The 18452-nt window shown below is 48.7% G+C and overlaps 1 protein-coding gene across 3 annotated transcripts in view; it reads right to left on the bottom strand.

Annotated features, from left to right (window-relative positions):
- Positions 1-16706, bottom strand: part of RGS9 (regulator of G protein signaling 9) — a 30766-nt gene extending 14060 nt beyond the window's left edge. Inside the window, exons 1-9 of one of the 3 annotated variants that reach the window (XR_004408514.2) lie at positions 16567-16706; positions 10037-10133; positions 7293-7343; positions 7019-7125; positions 6205-6256; positions 5094-5152; positions 4643-4719; positions 2786-2867; positions 2344-2406 (exon numbers count right to left, since the gene is read on the bottom strand). Coding sequence is in view for 2 of the 3 variants with exons in the window: in XM_033002299.2 (XP_032858190.2) it covers positions 2344-2406; positions 2786-2867; positions 4643-4719; positions 5094-5152; positions 6205-6256; positions 7019-7125; positions 7293-7343; positions 10037-10133; positions 16567-16629 (651 nt within the window). In the remaining variant the exon portion in view is untranslated. The remainder of the gene's footprint in view (positions 1-2343; positions 2407-2785; positions 2868-4642; positions 4720-5093; positions 5153-6204; positions 6257-7018; positions 7126-7292; positions 7344-10036; positions 10134-16566) is intronic. The other 2 variants (XM_033002299.2, XM_033002298.2) reach the window with 2 other exon arrangements.
- Positions 16707-18452: the final 1746 nt, after the last annotated feature.

Below are 18452 nucleotides of genomic sequence, written 5' to 3'. Positions count from 1 at the left end.
ATGTGATGGATGCAGCACAAGTTATATGTTTATCATGTAGCCAAACTGACAGAGACTTAAGAAAAGAGTGGCCAGAAATGACTACGATGATCTGTGACTGACTTGCTGCATAGTGACCCAGGGCATTTAATTCAGTAGCCCCTGAACCTAGCATGGTGATTTCTGGCTGAGCTAAAGCACCTTTCAGAAAGACTCGGGTTACAGAAGAAGGCAAGAGCTGAGCCTGTACCTGCCGGTGAGTCAGCGGGCTCTGGCAGTTGCCTGGTAACTCTCTAAGCAGTGAGGCACCATCAGGAGCCTGAGACCTGGGTAACGAAAGGCTAAAGCAGCCCTTAATTAGCTGTTCAATGGATGGCTACTTCTGCCTTACTCCTCCCACCCAACTACAACTCCTAATTCATTATAACTGAGAGGGATGACCATGGGTCAGTAATAAAAGTCCCTTTCCAAGGAGTGTGATGTTTGGCTGAGCACCTATTTATCCCCAGAGAACTCTATCAATTAGGGAGGGAGCAGCTCACCAAAGGGTCTGGGGCAAGTGAGAGAGAGACGTTTATGCCAGTATCAGCTTCAAAGAAGTCATTCTGATGTCAGAAATTAATTATCACTAGGATTATTTTCTTGCTCTGCTGTCAAGATAAAAAGATAACTAATTGGCCAACAAAGCGAAGCTAGATTGAGTGGGAACAGAGACATAAACCAAATAAATGGGCACTGGATTCATGCCCTCCTTTTCTGCTCTCATCACTTCACCTATGACAGAGCCAGAGGGTGGGCCCACAGAAAACATCAATAAAATTCCATACTGCCTTCAGCAGGGGTAAGATACGGCCAACAAAGCACAGTCCAGCTCAGCATTTACCAAGAGAGCTTGGGCCATCCTTTCCACTCACCAAAGGCTGCTGAACCACAGGTGTTTGTAAGAGCAGCCCACAGAAATAATAATTAAAAAAAAGCTGCTAGTCCAAATGTGGCTCTATCTGGGCTTTTGGCTGGCTCGTGTATTGTCAGTCGCTTTTTCAAAAGGAAAAAGAAGAGCAAGAAGAACCTTCCCTCTTCAGCTCAGCCCCCAGAGAGGAGGCACAGCTCAGAAACCGGCTTAAAGGAGAAGGGTGGTGAAGTTACCCCAAAGCCGGTGTCCTCTGGCTCAGGCCCTCCCCAGAGCCTCCACTGATGGAGGGAACCAACCATCTCTCTTATGCCCAGGGTGGGAACTGAGCAGAGATCCCTCAGTCCACTCCCTCTGTGCTACCAAGCAGCTGGCAGATGGCTACAGGATTTCAGACCGTTTGCAAACCTAAAATCTCCTTCCATGTCAGCTGTAAAAACGTGGGCGAGAAGTTGGCTTACTCCTCTTTTCCATCCCTCTCCCTTTCCACCACTCCTTTTCTCTCATAAAAAAAATAAAAATTAAAAAAAGCGCCTTTCAGCAGCTGCTACTTACAGCAAGAAAAAATAAAATACACCCCAGCCTTACATTTTGCTCATTTTCAGTCTCTATAGCAACAGAACACAGTTGGCCAAAGCAATTATCCTGCCTCTGGCTGTTGAGATGTTTAAAGGCTGTTACAGAAGTGAGGAGTTGTGGGAATACAGTGAGTGTGATCGCAGTAACATTTGCATGTAATTGCTGAGAGACGCTTTGACTTTACTTCCAAATGAACACTGTCAAGTGCACAAATACAGGATCACTTAAAAGGACTGATGGAGAAAGAGAAGAGCAGCTCCAGCTCCTCACCCACTGACTGAATTTGTCTTATTGTGGACTCTGAACCAGTCCCACCCAGTCATAGCCTCCCAGTCTCAGTTCATTAATTCCATTTGTTTATGGTCTAGCTATACAATGTGCATTTTCAGGCAACATTCTGTGTTTGCTAACCACCACACCAACTTTATCTTCTTGCCACACCTTACACTTTTGGAGGTATTATGTCATTTTATTTTAAACCTGGATCTTTCCTCTGATTCTTTACACCCCACATCTCCACACAGTTCCTTCAGCACTAATAAAAAGGCAGTAATGAGCATCTGGAAATAGAGGATTCCTTAACACAGTTTCACCAGCAAAGAAAACAAGTCCTGTAGCTAAGCACTCACCCTAACTGGTGTGGCAAGAAAGCTGACAAAGTATGTTCAAGCCAAAATAAGCTGCCAAAGCCTATTTTGAGGGCCCCACCCCCCTGGACAATGAGGCAGCTTCAACCTCTGGCCTGTTTGGCTGTCACAGCTGAGCTGACTCGCTCAGCCTGGGGTGCCCAAAAAACGACAATCCCAGGGACATTGTCCGGGTCCTCCCAGACGAATTCAGTAGATGTGAAAAAAAGCCCGTCTCACCTGGTTTACCTTATTTTCATTAGGATCCGTTACGCGGTCTAATCCGTACTCTAGGACATCTAGCATGCCGGGCTGTTATGAGCAAGAAACAGCAATAGCTTTGTAACTCATTTGTTTTGAAGTCTGTCGTTTACACAAACGCATGAGACCCCCGAGCCCCAAAGGGCTCCACTGCCAGTGCCCCAGGGGACCTCTGCCCCCCAAGTCTGGGAATGCTCCCCTCTGAGCATGGGTGCTGCAGCCAGACCTCCCTCCCTTGCACTTTTGAAAGCAACCAAGGAGAAAGGTGGCTGGCCTTGGCTGACCCCTTCCCTGACGAGAAGCGGCAGGGTGCAGGGCCCAGAGGCCACGTCCCACGGCCGTGCCTTTTGTGTGCGGGAGTTTGTCCCCGGCGGCTGCAGGGAGGGCACCACCGAGGCACTAAAGCCACACACCGACATCCTCTACTTACAGGAGTTCGGTTCACAAGCCAGTAGGCTCTCTCCTGGCAGTCCAGGGCGTACCTATCCGCCTTCTTCCGCTCCTTCCCTGCCCTGCAAAGCCAATAACAGGATTTGACTCTACCAGGGGAACTCATGAAATTTGCTCTCCTAAAACCAGCGGGATGAGAAAGGCGGGCACACCTCCAGCCTCCCCCTGCCCCATGGGACCCAGCCTGACGGTGCCATGCTCTGATGCAGCCTCCTGACCTCAGCTTAATTCTGGACTGCAGATCATGCTGTTCACATGGCCACACATGACTCTAGCTTTTGAGAAATCATCGTCTTCCTGAGCTCAGCTTGGGGCAGACATATCTTCTTTTGATTAGATGGACAGTCGTTTGGTAGTTTTATGCTAACAACCCGCCACTTGCAGTCAGTCCTGCTGCCTCATATTTATCTGTCTCCGATGTCCCCGGGCAGTATCTGAGAACTGCCACACAGAGATACATCCCGGACACATCTCATCCCTGTCTTGCAGTAAAAGAAGGCATTCCTCATAGAAATTATTTGCAAATGGTACCAAGCAGTGTTCCCAGGCACTAAACCCCAAATCACCTCTACTATTAAACAGAAGAGGCACTTGCATGGTTTGGGCTTGGACGAGCTAATTCTTTCCCAGACAAGTCCTCGGCACAATTTGGGACTTAGCATGGGCAAGGGAGCATTCCCAAAAGACTGTTTGCATGTGGCCACCCTGCTGTGGTTAACAGGATGGATGCGAGCTATTCTGCACCAGTCTGCCCCAGCAGCATCATCAAACAGCCTCAGACGTGTTTAATCTACTAGTTCAGACACAGTCTCAGTATCTAACTTTAAAACTGCATTTGGCATCTCCTAGCCCAAGTCTGACCTCAATTTACAAGAACAACAGTCTCGTGTTTAATGAGACAGTTATCTGATGAGCTGTATTCTGACGACTTGGCTACCATCCCAGTGCAGACAGAAACGCTGCTGAACAGCAGAGGCAGTGCCTGCCATGCTGGGAGGTAAAAAAGCTAAAAGGAATCCACAGAAGTAGGAAAGATCCTATCTCCAAAAGAGTAATCCCATCTCACGTTCACTAATTTTCCTGGGAATTTGAAGGATTCAGCTCCTAAAATCAAGCCATTTTGGCTGAGTGCCTAAGTATGCACTTCAGAGTTTTCTCCACAAGTCCCTGCTGGGAACACTAACTGCTTCTTGATTCAGGCCATTCAGTTCAGCTGTGAGACATGTGCAAACAATAACTGAACCAGACCAGTAAGAGGTCCTAAGCCTAGTGTCCGTATCCACAAATGTTCACGGACAACCCAAAGCTAAAAGAAGCTGTCTCTAATAAGGCCTTGCACACTCCAGCATCAGACCCGGGCTTCTTCAGGGAGTCCCATCAGGTGCAAAATCTCAATCTCCCCCTTGCACACTTATGCATGTGCAAAAACCATTTGCAAAGAAGCTTGCACATGTGTCAGCAGGAAAGGCACCCACCCCCGCCTGTGCTCTCACAAACCACACTGATTCTGCATCTTTGGTGGACAAATGCAAGGCGGGGAGAGGAACGCAGGTGCAGCGGGCGAGGGGGAGGCTTTGCAAGCGGGCGTCCAGTCATTTGAAAACGCCTAAAGTCCTTCACTTGCAAAGTGTGAAGCAAACAGTTTCCTTGTTAAACGGAGGAACCCCAAGTTGATAGGAAAGGCAGTTTCACAATGTAGAGGGGCACATGCAAGTTATTTTAAAGCTGCAGTTTATGTTTTTAAACTGTAATTTAACTGTGTACTGAAACAGTGAAGCTCTGCCTCTTCATACCCTCCCCGATGATGCAGCAAATAAGGGAACACAAATCAACTCACTTATACTGCTCTTTGGCCTGCATAATAACAAAATCCCACTTGTAGTTTATTTTTTGATTGAGCATGTTGTAATGTTCCTGGAATAAAAATAAAAAAGCAGTTAGTGTGAAAATTCTGGACAAGGCGCTCCCATGCTAGGGTTTTCTTGACTCTCAACTAGTCCAGGTTGGCAACCGAGCCAAGAAATCTGGATTGTTCTGAACGTAATTACATGAATTGCAACAGTTCAAAAATACCACCGCGAGGAGAGCAATTATCCCTGCTAAAATTACTACTGACTTCAGAGTATTTTCCTGTACTGGCCACCTTTTCCCTTCCAGACGTTTGGCTTTTTGACACCTCATGCAACTGAAGAGGTGATTTTTTTGCCACACTCCATTCATTAGCAACAGAAGGATAAAGCTATAGCAAACAAGGGGCTTGCAGTGGAATAAGTACAACATCTCCTTACCTTTTCATATTCTTCTAAAATCCCTTTCCTCTTAATGTTCTTCTTTGCTAGGTAAATTGCTGTGGAAGGAGAAGCAAATAAGCAGTCAGTTATACTTAGACCAACAAATCCAAGATTAATTAAAAATTTACCCACATGACCAACACAGGAATCTGTCTATTACAATATCTTCCCAGGCATGAGATCCAAGCTTACAAAAGCTCACTGAAGAAAAAAAGAACTTGGTGCTTTCACTTTGTCACTGATGCTTCATGAGCCAGTGCCCAGGCTGGGAGCAGCCACGCAGAATGGGTGAGTGTGACGTCTGCCAGCAGCCGCTTCTCCTTTGGGAACTCAGCCAGGGCTTCACGGGCCAAAGGATACTGGGCCAAATCTTTAAGATGTTGAGGTTCTTCAGAGTTTGACCTCCAAGTGTTCCGAACACAGGCCAATGTTTTGCTCCAAGTTCTATTAAAAACATTCCAATCTAAAATGGACTTTTTTTATTTCCCCAGAAGATCTACAGCATAACGTAGATAAGCCACAGAAGAGAATCTTGGTATAAACAAATCAGTCTGTGAACTGCACAGTCCACAGAAGCAAATAAGCTGATCAGCCCAAGTTTCATGACCAAGCCTATAATAAAAGGTATTATAAAGGCAACAAAAGTTTGATATGGAAAGAGCCATCACGAGATATTGGAAGCCACTGTGCATTATATAAAGAAAGAACCATCTCTGAACGCAGGGCTTGATCCATATCTACAGGAAGACAGTCTTGGGCTCAGATCCAGGAATACACTTAACTACTCAGAGAAATCTAACCTTGTGTTTGAAGTCTTTCCTACCCAGCGGAGTATTTCAGATGTGTTCCAGCCTGATGACTGTTGGTGGAACATAAGAGAAGCTTAAGCATTTTCTCTCATCGAAGCCACTGCAAAGTGGTCACATCCAGAGGGTTCCCTCAATTCAGCACTACTGAGAATTATTCACAAAACAGTGTGAAAGAAATTTCAAGGGCTGGTCAGCACACGTGGATGCACAGCACAAAAAGATGAACAGCAAACATGGTGTGTGCACAAACAGAGGGGCCTGCAGCGCACCTCCTAACCACGTACAGTGCTATCACTTACCATAGTCTGTGTCATCAGCGGGCCAGCTCTGTGCGGGCCAGAAATACGGGGTCTGCAGAAAAACAAGCCTTTCGTTAGTGCACAGTGGCCTTGAACTCATGCCAAGAGGCGTGCAGCACCACCCACATCGGAGGGAGAGGAAAGTTCTCTGCTATACTCAGAGCTTCAGCTCCTTCCCTGCATGTCAGCTCGCACGGTGGTGCAGGCCAGCTACGGCAGCAGAACTGAGGTCAGCAGACTGCCAATGTCAAATCCACTCCTGCTCCGCAATCCGTTAAGCTGGCCAACCTCTCACTGCTGCCTAAGCATTCGGACTGAGATGCTGGAGCCTGATTTGGCACCATGTGGGAACCACACTCCTCATTCAAAGTACCAACGAAGGTACCCTCATTTACGGTTGTAGTGGAAACAGTCCAAGAACCTTGATAACATCCCAATATTACTGTGTTTTTTCTACATTCATTATTCAGTCTCCCCAGATCATTCTACTTTCAACCGGATACCATTTGCTACTTTAAGACCTGGAAGGGAACACATATCTGGAAGAAAGCACAGCTACTTTGAAGCTGAACAAGTACACTAATTTAGTTGAAGGAAGTATCACAGCTTCCCTGTAAACTGTAAACTGACACATGGAACTGGGGGAACTGGCCTGAGGCTTCTCTGTGAACGCCTTCCTCCTGCACCCTGAATGACTAGCACGGCTACACAGCATGGCCTCATGATTACAGCTCCCGGGGAACTGTCCCAGCTGCCTGTTTTTAAAACTAGTGCTGAACTCCCTCTCGATGGCTTTACAGAAGATGCAACTCACTTGAAACCTGTACAGGCTGCTGTCTGTCTTAAGGGTGAGGTTCTTTGGCTCCTGAAGAGGATAGATGTATCCATATTTGACAAACAGGTCCCCCAGGTGGAGTGCCTCTGAAAATGGAGAAAGTGGATGTTTTGATTGCACAGAAATACTGCACTGGAATTTAAAAGTGAGCGGCTACTCAGGAGAGAAGAATTCATCTGAGAGGTTTTGTCTATGAAGACAAAGTTTTACAACTTGAAGCTGAAAAAGCCTCAACTTTTACATTTCTACCCACCTTCCTCAGTGATCTGCAAGCGTTGGAGAATCCACTGCAATATAACATTACCTGTAAAGTAAAGAAAATGTCAGGTGCTTGAAATAAGTGTGTACCAAAACCTGTGGGTGAAAATGAGACCTCTCCAGTCTTCACCCCTCACTGTGCTCCATATCCCACCGAGGGCCCAGTCCCCTTCTTGCAAACGTGCTTTCCAATGCACCACACAAGAGAAGCAGAGATGAAATGCACTGCTGGTCTCTCACTGGCCATGCTGTCGTTCAGACTCTCTCCTGAGCAAGCTGACATCAGTCCCTGGGGAAGGGAGCCCTGGGCAGGCAGTGACCTCAGGATGTCACAGCGTGAGGGTGCAGAAGCACACGTGGCTTGAGCCACACTTAAACCCTCATCAATGGCTTAGAAAGGACTTAGGCAACACCAACAGCTTCTATGCCCAGGGAAGGTGAAGTGCCCCTTGTTTTGCACCATCTTATCTTGAAGGATCCACTGATCTCCAGGCTCACAGAGCACAGTCCTGTTTCGGTTTTAGTAAGAGACCAGTGACTGGTCCTCTCGAGTCCTTTAAGAGACACAACTCTCAGTGCAGAAGGGAAGTTTGAGTCTCAGACCCAGATGGCAGTGATAACAGGACATATCAAAGGGAAACAAGGCTTCTGAAGTCATAAACACTTCATCTCTCCCAGTTCTTTTATTGGAGCGTTTCAAGTCATACCCATAGTCAGTATAAACTTCCATCAGTTTTAGTTTTATGTTCTGGGGGCAAATTTCATGAACCTCCTTCTATTTAAGCAGGGCAAAAATGCACTCACTCCCTGATCAATTATTGGTCTTTTCCTCCAAACATCCCCTAGGATTGCAGACTGAGGTGTTGACCTTTCTTGACATTGCAGTGATGACTTAACTTTCTAATAGGGGCTCAGAGCTTTTATCCTACCGCCTGCTTCCTGAAATAGATGAAATTAAGGGATTATCTCATCACTCACTTCTAGACAGCTCTCTCTGTAAGCATTTTCCCCCAAAGGTGTGCATTTAAGATGGAGGTTTATTTGTCTTTTCTGTTGCAAGCCATTTTACCGACACTGAATTTAACTAGTTAGCTTCCTGCATGTGAAGAGCCAAACTCTCTTCAGATGTGTCCACTGCTCTAATGTCTTCACCATTCCCTTACTAAACATGAATCAGTCTCTTTCGCAACACTCAGAAGCCAGTCAGTATATCCACAACTTGCACAGCACTAAAAATACCATAGTTTAGGGAGTGATGACTGCCACACAAGGAGACTAGAACTCACTTTCCTATCAGAAGTTGACTAGAGTTTAGGACTTGGGCAAGAGGGAACTTATAGCAATTCTGGTTAAGGAACCAGAGTAAAGCAGACAGCACGCAAAGAGGATGAGCGTCAATGGGCATCTTCCCTCCACATCATCTAGCCAGGGACTTTTAGGAAGTGGTATTTTACATTGGTCAGACATTGAGAGAAGTACTTGTTCCCCCTGCACTTAATCTAGGTGGCACGTCATCTTCAGTACAGGGGAATCTTTTCTGCAGCGCTGCCTTAGCTGTTCACTACCAGCTAAGGGAGGCAAGGCCAGCTCCTTTGCAGATGCAAAGCACTCCACCAAATTCAGCTGCATAATAGCAATGTAAGCCAGGTTATGGTTTGTGCTGTAATGCATGGAGGGTGTTGCTGAGAACAAGCTTCAGATGTTGTCCAAGTTCTCCTTACCCTTTCACTGACTGACTGTACCCATGAGAAAGTGACTTCATCTCAGTGCCTCTGCTTCCTCATTTAAAAAAAAAGAAAAAAAAATATTGGGGCAAACAACACACAGGGTCTACTGGGCTTTGCAAATGCAGTGGGGAAAAATTAATCTATTTGGCTAAGCTGCCTCCTGAGTTGCCTGGAGCAAGCTCACTGGTTTCAGTGGGAGTTTTTGTTCTGAATTTCAAAGTGCTGCAGAAAGACCAAAGCAGGAAGAGGAAACTTTGGTACAGTATGTGTGAATATTTATAGTGGAGGATTCCTCCCAAGAGCTTTTGTGGAGGCTTGGAGAACAGGGAAGCAGAGGTACTGAGAGTGCCCTGTGAAAGAAGCTTGCAGGCACAAAGGAGACTGCAGTAAGAGCTGTCTGGAATGCCATACGTGACACAGCACAGCGCAGCTCCCCGTCTGTTTCTTCTTCAGCCTGCTTGAAGGAGGAAAAGCTGTCATTTAGAGGCAGAGAAGTGGGTTGAATATTTTGTTCTTTTCCTGCATACTGAAGAAAAATTATTATTAGCAGAAAACATTAAAAGCGAGACTAATTGTTTATTGTTCATTTCTGAAGTACCATCTTTCAGTCTGACTCCAGGCTGCCTATTTTAATCGGATTTTAATATTTATCTTTATTTGCGATCCAGCCTCACTGGGAATATCACAGGTCTGGAGGCTGAAGCAACTACTCACCTCTATGCTAAGAGAAAGCAAGGTCACTTGAGTTAATCTCACATGAGACAGCTAAAAGCGTGTGATAATCAATCTTTGTGTCTCTGATTCAAACAGCTAGACGTGAAATGATACACAAGTGAGAATGAGATAAAAGGAACAGATATGTCTCAAAGGATATACAGCAAATATTTATTGGGAATACGGGATCCATTATGCAGCCAGGCAGTGGTAACTCTGGGGTGGCCATGGAGTCCACGCACAGCTTTTCTCTGATGAACTACCTTGGCCCGGTCCCTTCCCCCAGTGAAGCTCTTACCTGCCACAGCATGTGGGATGTTCGTGACCATCACCCTCTGTGTCTGCGTCTTGATGCCCGTGTCTGGATTCTGCATCTCCATCATAAGCGCTTCGATCTGCAAAGCAAGGCAGGGATGGGATGTGTGACAGGAGTGGGCAGGAGGGAGCCCCGGGACCACCGCAGCCCTGCGCAGCATCCCAGACTGCCAGGCTGTGCAGCGGCGTGCCACGGGAACGGATGCAACAGCCACAGCCCCCTCCGAACCTCCCCTTGCTACTAGAGATGCCACCTCCAAACCATGTCTGCTCTCACACTGACTCACAGTGTCACTCCCTCCTGCAGAAAGCACACACACAGCCAGGGTTAGCAGACAAGGGACAGGATGTAACCACTCCATGGGAGCTGAACTAAAAAAAAAAAAAAAAAAAAGTACTTTTTTTTAAAAATCTCTTCTACCCATAAGTGTTCTTCTCTGGCTTAGTGGCTTATTTGCTAGGACATTAAGAAAGAAAAAAGAGTAGGAAATAAAATCTGTGCTTCTATTGCACAAATACCCAGCTGTGCACAGACTTGTAGATATTGCACCAAGAAAATAAGCAATATTTTGGCCGGAGACCAAACAGCAAAGGTTCTGTTTCTGGTCTGTAGATAATAACCAGATAGGACTTTAGAAGAGCAACAGGAAAAGCACATCGCTTTGCTCCAGGGCTGAGCAAGAAGCTGAAACCTGAGGGAGAAGAGAACGGCCTGTCCCTTGAGAAAGCACAGCCACCACCCAAGCCAAGGCTTTGAAAAGCTGGCCAAGGACCGATTACAGCGGGGACCGGAATTTACATGTGGGAAAGCAGACTGCAAGCACAGAGCCCGGCTCATAGGAGGGAGGTGTACAAGGGACTCTGGGGCCATTCCTGTGGACTGCTGCACCCACCCACCCGGGGTCTTGGCCCAGTCTGTGGGCAGCAAAGCTCAGTCCCTCCAGGGATGGGCAGAGACACACCAGCAGAGCAACTCACCCTCCTATCTGGCAGCATCTCCAGACTGATTCCTGAGGGATGCTGATGACTTGTTTTTAACAGATCCTGTTATGGAGGGTGAGTCTCACGCTCGGGGCCAGACTTCTTTTATTTCTGGTTCCCAATTATCTCCTATTTTTCTAAAAGATTAAGTTTTTCAAAGGTATTATCCTCCTCTTATATTTGACTTCCTAGTATCACCATCTCAAAAGCACCAGAGCCTCCTGCTTGCACTTGGGATCCTCCACTCGGATGGGTGGAGTTGGGGCACATTCCTCATCACCTTGTTTTAGATTTATCTAAGAGCATTGGCTTTGTGGAAGATGCTCTTTTTTTTCCCTTCTGCTTCCAGAGATATTAAATCAAAACTGGTCCAACAGGACCAATTTGGTCTCTCTGCACATTCATTTTTGGCGAGGCTGTAGCTTTTTAACTGGGATTAGAGGATTTAACAAGTGTGACTTGATGACACTCACGAATAATGAAGGGTATTGTTTTCACAGGCACCACAGTGACTTTGGTCCTAAGCCTTGCCAAGCACATTGAGGATTTAAGCCTGTAGTGACAGGATGCACTCTGGGCTTGACAGCAAAAATGGATTTTCAACTGTTTTTAAAGCCAATGTCAAATTAATACTAGAATATAAAAGCCTGGTAAAGTTTCACACAAATATTTGTATAAATACTTACAGATAATATTTTAAAATAGCAATATCAGACCCAAAGTGATGGAATATGAAGACTTATTTTTAGACTTTTTAACTGAATCCCCAATTTTGGCCTCAACAATTCAGGGTTGGGTGTGGGGAGATGCCCATGTAGCTGTGCGAGTTGAGGTGAGGCAGGATGGTCCAGCAGGCAGGACGCTATGTCAGGAAACTCAGATTCAGTTCCCTCTAAGCAAACAGGGGTGTCTTGGGGAAGTCACTCTGTCCATCACTTCATGTCCACTCCGTAGACAGCACTTCTTCAGCCCTCAGAGATACTGGAGACAGGCACAGCACTGCTCATCCCCCCCATATCACAGTGACCACCAGGCAGGTCCCACCAGGCTCAAGCAGGATTAGTCCCCTACAAGTGGTACAGCACACCCTGCCCCGGCAGCGGGCTGCCTTTCACTCCCCACAGGACTCGAGAGACGGGTCTTTACCAGCCAAGAGAGAGGACTTGGCTCAGAAACCCATGGAGCCTCCCCGCACAGCATGTTCCCTTTCTTCAATTAGCAAAGAGCTCCAGACTCGTCACGTTCACACCCCGCTGGGCTCCCTCTTGTCATTGGAGAAATAATATATATTAAAAAGAAACAAGTGAGATGAGACAGGGAGCTGCTGTTGGGGGGTGCCTGCTGTTCAGGCTACAAACCATCTACTTTGCTGATGGAAACTCAGCCTGTCTCTTCCTCTTCTCCTAAGGGAACACTGCTGATTACAGGTTGCTGGTGATTAGGAGTTGTTACCAGCACCAGCCTGTCAGCAAGAGGCCAGGAGGGCTGGTTAAAATACAGTGGCAACGCTTGCTTTGCTACGGGCTCTAGCACATTTTATCATGCTTTCAGCCAGGGAAGTGCTGTCTGGTTTCAATTTTGTAGAGCCAGAAGCCACTTCCTGATTCTGGTTGATGGGTGGAGATGCACGCAGAGGTAAATATCAGCAGGAGGACTGCTAAAGGAGCCAGGCTCTGGGGTGAGCTCACCTCAAGCACAGAGCCACCGCAAAGCAAGAGCCCCACTGAGGTCTCCCTTCAGATCAGCTGGAATCTCTACATGTAGGTGACCTCACCCCAAAAGCCACAGAGGAGACAAGAGGAAAACTGTCTGCCCCCCATCTGCTTGCAAGAAGTCACTGGGTTCACCGAGTGCAAAGCTAAACCTGAACTCACAAATGATAAGAAAAAGCATCACTGCATCTCAGAAACATGTGGGAAGCCCTGGGGAGGGTCATCTCTGCAAATGATCAGCGATTGATGGGGTGCCCATGGTTCTGGAGAAGGAGGATGGATCCAGCACGGATGCTCTCCCACAGGAGGGAGCTGTGGGGGGCAGGTGGCCGCTGATGGATTGCTTGGGTGAATTACCCCAGGTGCATTTCCCATCCTTGTTTCTCTGAGCTCTACCCTCTGGGCACCCACCAGCTCCCCAGGGCCAGGGCATCTCTGCTGGAGAAGTGTCAGGCTCCAGGTGCTGAGACTCTGACATGCAACAGTAAAACATTTCCAAGGTGAAGACTTCAGCCCATCTCAGCATCAACCCAGACAGAGACCTCTTTGCTTTAATGTAAGAAAGACAAATTTTCCCAGCAGGCTCCAGCTCACAGCCAAGTGCCCACTCCTGGTGCTATAATTAAACATCTGCTGCTTTCCCCATCATGAGTATTTGCCCAGTTCTAGCCCTCCTCACTGCCTGGTACTGCTTGCAAAGATCATCCTTTCCTGCTTTGGATATCCAAGGTAGCAATACAGTTCTTCATCACAACTCTGGCCTCAGAAGGATAATCCAATTGTTTTCTAGTTCTGCAACGAACAATCCTGCTTTGCACATTCATGGATAATTGGGAAAAAAAAAATGAAAAAAAAAAAAAAAATCAACTGTTTATCACCTTCAAGTTTCTGCTTTTTCTTAATTAAAGCTTGAGAGGAGGAGGCTGGTTCCCACCCAGTGTACAGTGATCCCACTCCCAAAGGAGGTAAATCTGTGAGTGGTGAAGGCAGGGCTGTAGCTGGCTCTTTCCACGTGCTCCCTCTTCCCTCACTGTACTGCCATCACTCTGGCCAAACCTCCTCCTTAAACCTACATGGCAACAAAACCAAACCGAAGCACAGGCCTGCCTGGCTGAGCACACTGCCTCTCACCAGGGCTGCTCAGAACATGTCACATTCGGTGCAATGCTCCACAGGAACGTGTAGCACCAGCATCTCCCTGCCCAGGACAGGGAAAGGGAGGATGGGATGAGGCTGAGCTCGACCTAAGGTTCAGCTTCAGCCACATCCAGGGCCTCACTGAAACAAAGAGCAGAAGTCTGATGGATAGCTCCTTCCAACAAAAACACAATTCAGATGCCCACACACCTTGAGAAATGTCCAGGCAGATGAGTTGAGTCTGCGCCTGGGGAATTGAAGCCAGGCTGGAGGAGCCCCCAGTCACTCTGCAGACCCCAGACTGGTCCCTCCCCAGTTGCAGCACTGCCTCGGGAAGAGCCATCGGGGACCAGAGGAAGGAGGAGGCAGAGGAAATAGGCGAGCGGCATCCATCAGCCCTACCCACGAGGTATGAGTCACGATGCAGCTCATGTAGCACAGCAAGGAAAAATACACAGCCCAGCAGCCGCTGAAGAGGCACAACCCTGCCCAGCGCTGCCTCTTGCTTTGCCAGCTGATGCCAACAGAGGCCAGACCCTGGCTGCTGGGACAGGCAGAGGCACCAAGAGCCTGGGCTGGTTCAAGCTCTCTCAGCATCTGGCCAAGCACATACAGCCAAAATGCACTTCAGAGGCTTCCTCCCTGTCCCAACAGACTTTTGTGCCAATATTCTTCCTACCAAGACAGTTTAGGAGGAGACAAAAAAAAAAAAAAAAAAAATCGAATAAATCAACCTAAGCGTTAATCATGAATATTTCATGGACTAGCAGATGTTTTAGGGCCTTGGAGGGGGCTGATTTCCCCATGAAGACCAAGATCTACATCCAGCCCAAGTCATGCAGAGCAGCCTCACAGCAAGTACACAGCACTGCCCACCGCCCCTGAAGCAGCCCCCTTTCCTCTCCCCCTGTCCGATGGCAGGATTGCTGCCTGCAGCAGAACCAGCGCATGGAGATGCATCGCAGCTGCAAAGGCACAACAGGGCCAGCAGCCTGACAGTATGGCAGGAATCCCTCCAGGCAGCTAGAGCAAACCCACTGTTACAGCCTATGTGCCAGCTGGTGGCAAAGCTTGAGCACAGACTTAAGCAATTAAGAAAGCTTCTTTGTAGGATTTTAGCCCCTCACAGCTCTAAGCCTGCAAGGTGCTCACTGGATGCATGCTGAGCATCCTCAGCTCCCACCACAGGCAACCAGTAAAGGTGCTCAGGATTTCAGGGCAGCTCTGAGGACATGGCTGCCTGCATATAGACCACACTGCTGTGTAACAGCCGAGGCTCCACACACAACTTCCCCAAAGCCTGGAAAAAACAAAGGAGGAAGGAAAGCAGAGATGAGAGCCAAAGCCTTTATGTGGGAGCTTCCCTTCCTAGTGCTATCAAGTCTTCGACTTGCAAAGCACTAGAACTACTCAAACCCTCTCACTGCTCACTGTGTGAGTGGCACATGCACCGTAACAGCGGTTTGCTGTATTTTAACAGATCTTCCCACCTGAGGAAGTTGGAGCACTTTGCAAAGACTGCTACGCTCCTACAGAGCGGTTAAAGCGCAGCTGCTGGAGGTTGTTTTCACAAAGCACACAGCTTCTCCTCTGCACCCCCGCATGCAACTCCATGGAGTATTACTCAGTGTAGAATTTGGACCAGTGTAGTTCCTTTGGCAGTGCTCCCCAGCCAGATTTACCTTGAAAGACACAGCACCAAAGAAAATACCTTTTTTACTTCCTCTAGCATAAAAAGTATGCTGTTTGTATTCCCAGGCTCATACCCTAGCACTTAATAGCCCCAAATTTCCCCCCCTTTTCCCCTAGAATCCTTCTTAAGTCATGGGCGTTGCAGGAGAGCTAACTGTGACTTGAACAGCAACTGGCTGGCTGTACTTGTCACTGGAAATTCAGTTAATTCCATGCAACAGGATAAGCCACAGGCAGGAGAGGTGGGTGTGAGAAAAGCTAGCTTAACACTGATATTCAAATACCAGTTATACTAAAACTGGCTACACTTTTGAATGAATGCTACAGAAAAAAAAAAAAAAAAAAAAAAAACAACACTGAATGCTCTACAAAATTACGCATCACATCCAAGAGCGTAGGCATACATCTTCCCACACTTTCAACTGTTTCTGGTCACAAATACGCTTGTTTCTGAAAAAGTGGCAAGAGGCAGAGAGCAGACAGTTGGCCATGATACATTATCTGAAAACGGGCATCAGCTGGAAGCACTAGGAGGGCACACACTGGATTGACTGTGGCCTGGAGCTGAACTGAGGGGCCTGGCACCACAGAGGATGGGTTTTCCACTGGGAAATTACAGTTTTGAGGGTTTGGGGGGGAAAAGGTGGGAAAGAGAGAATATGTATCAGCTCAATAATTCAGCTGAAGCTAAGCTACAAAAACAAACAAAATTACAGTTTTATTTCCTCCATTACTTCAGCACACGTTGCCCCACAGTCTGAACCCCGGAGCCAGGTGGGATCCAGGGGGCTGTGCAACAGGTCATGGCCCCAAACCCCCGGGGATCGGGCTGTCACCCCTCAGAACCCACACCCCCAGAGGGGCCCCGGGGAGCCGTGGCTGGGCAGGATGCTATGAACGCGGGTCTCCCCGCCCGAAGCACGGGTCAGCGCCGCCCTAGGCGCCGCATCGCCGTGCCGACCGGTACTGATGCCCAAGGCGGTGCCCTCACCTTTTTCAGGAAGGCCATTCGCGGCCGGTGGCGCTGCCCCTGGTCGAGCCGTGTGACGGTCATGGTGCCGGGCTGACGGAGCGGAGCGGAGCGGAGCAGCGGCCCCAGCCAGGCACACCTGGCTGCGGCCACCCGCCACCGCCTCCTCCTCGCCGGGGGCGGCGCCAACGCTGCGCGCCGCAGCCAATCAGCATCCGCCGCTCCACGCTCATTTATAGGAACGTAACTAGAAACCGCCGCCTCGGGGCGCTAGTGGGGGCCCGCTCGGGGGCGGGGCAGGGGGCGGGGCCTGGCAGGAGGGGGCCGGGCCGGGAGGAGGTAGGGGGTCATTCTGGAGGGTGCTGGGTGCCCGTGTGAGCCGAGCTTGGCAGTCACACTGGGCACGGTCCTTACACACCGGAGGGTGTTTGCACAGAGCAGGTGGTGCTGGGGAGGGGGAGGCAGGAGCTGGCAAAGCCCCCACACGCGGCTTGTTTCCACGGAGAGGGGAGAATCTGTCCCCAAAGCACTCCTCCAGTTTAAAACTGGGGTGCCCTGAGACCAGGCTGTTGTCGTGTGTATCGGGCAGCTGCTCCTTGAATGCCACTGGCCTTGGTCACCTCTGCTCATGCAGGAGCCAGATTGGGTGTTTTTGGGGGGGCTTGGTGGCTTTGCCATGCGGGGAAATTGTGACTAACGGTGACCAGAGAAAGACCACAGGGTTACAGAGTGCTTCCTCACGATGGAGCTAGCAATGGGTGGGGGAGCAGTACACAACTGGCAGCACTGGAAACCAAGAGCTCCATTTTTCTGTTTTCTTAAGAAAAGGGTGGGATTTCCTGCCGATGCCCAGGGCTCGGGTAGCCAGCACAGCTGGGCAGGAGAGGGCAGGGTCCTCACCCGTGTGGCATCTCACTGTGCCAGGGCTCCTATGAGGCTTTCCCAGGAATTCCTGTCAGCCACGTGGGCACGTTGCCTTTTGTACCTCCCCGCACACCACACAGAGAACACGCACGGACGGGAGTGTGCGCTCCCGCCTCGGTATGCACGCAGCACCACCTGCACACATGCTGAGCGGGCTCTCTCACCACGCTCTCCATGAGCAGGTCCCCCCCAGAGCTGCTGTCGTGCTCCCACACATCCCACTGACATGCGGGGACCAGTCATACAGGCACGATTATACCTCATCCATAGCTGTTTCTCGGCGCAGTGCCTTCCCCGCCGCGGTGTTTGCGACTGTTCTGACGTTACAGTCTGTAGTTCCACACTTGAGGAAAGCGCGTTGGCTCTGATCTTGGAGCAGAGCACTTCTTCCATTCACAGTAATACCCTGAAGGCATGGGCTGCCTTCCCCGTTGCTTTGCCGCTCTCGTAGAAGTGTTTTATCTTTATCTCTGCTTTTTCACAGTATCTGTGCAAGCCAGTTCTTTGGAAGGCCTTTCTATGTCTGCTCAGAGTCATTCCCATGTGAAATCCCTCCATGAGTCACAGCAGCTGCTGGATCAGACAATCCTTGTTTTCCAGAAGGCTTTTCCACCCTTCTCTGCTCCATGCTGCTAGGTGACTTAACGATTATGAGTAACCTCTGTCATTTCACAAGCTAGTAGCAAAGTTACCATACTTAATGCTTCAAGGCATCAGCTGACAGCCAAAAGGAGCAGGAGGAGAGTTCTCCACACGTTTGCAGTGTATCATAATTCAAGTGTTGAGGTGCTGGTTGGTTCTTTGAAACCATACTCAGATCCTGGTAGCCCTCTGAAATGGCAAAGGTGACATAAATGCCAGGAGCATGGATGGTCCTAGAGGGAAACAGTGGGAGAGAGGGAATTCAGAGTGGAGTCAGAGAAAGCAAGGGAAAGGACAGTGAAGGCATGCAGGCTTTTTGATGATGCTATCTAACAAAAGTG

The sequence above is a fragment of the Tyto alba genome, unplaced genomic scaffold (assembly GCF_018691265.1).
Source record: "Tyto alba isolate M040663 unplaced genomic scaffold, T.alba_DEE_v4.0 Super-Scaffold_39, whole genome shotgun sequence".
NCBI lineage: Eukaryota > Metazoa > Chordata > Aves > Strigiformes > Tytonidae > Tyto > Tyto alba.
This window is presented reverse-complemented; position numbering and strand designations above follow the sequence as displayed.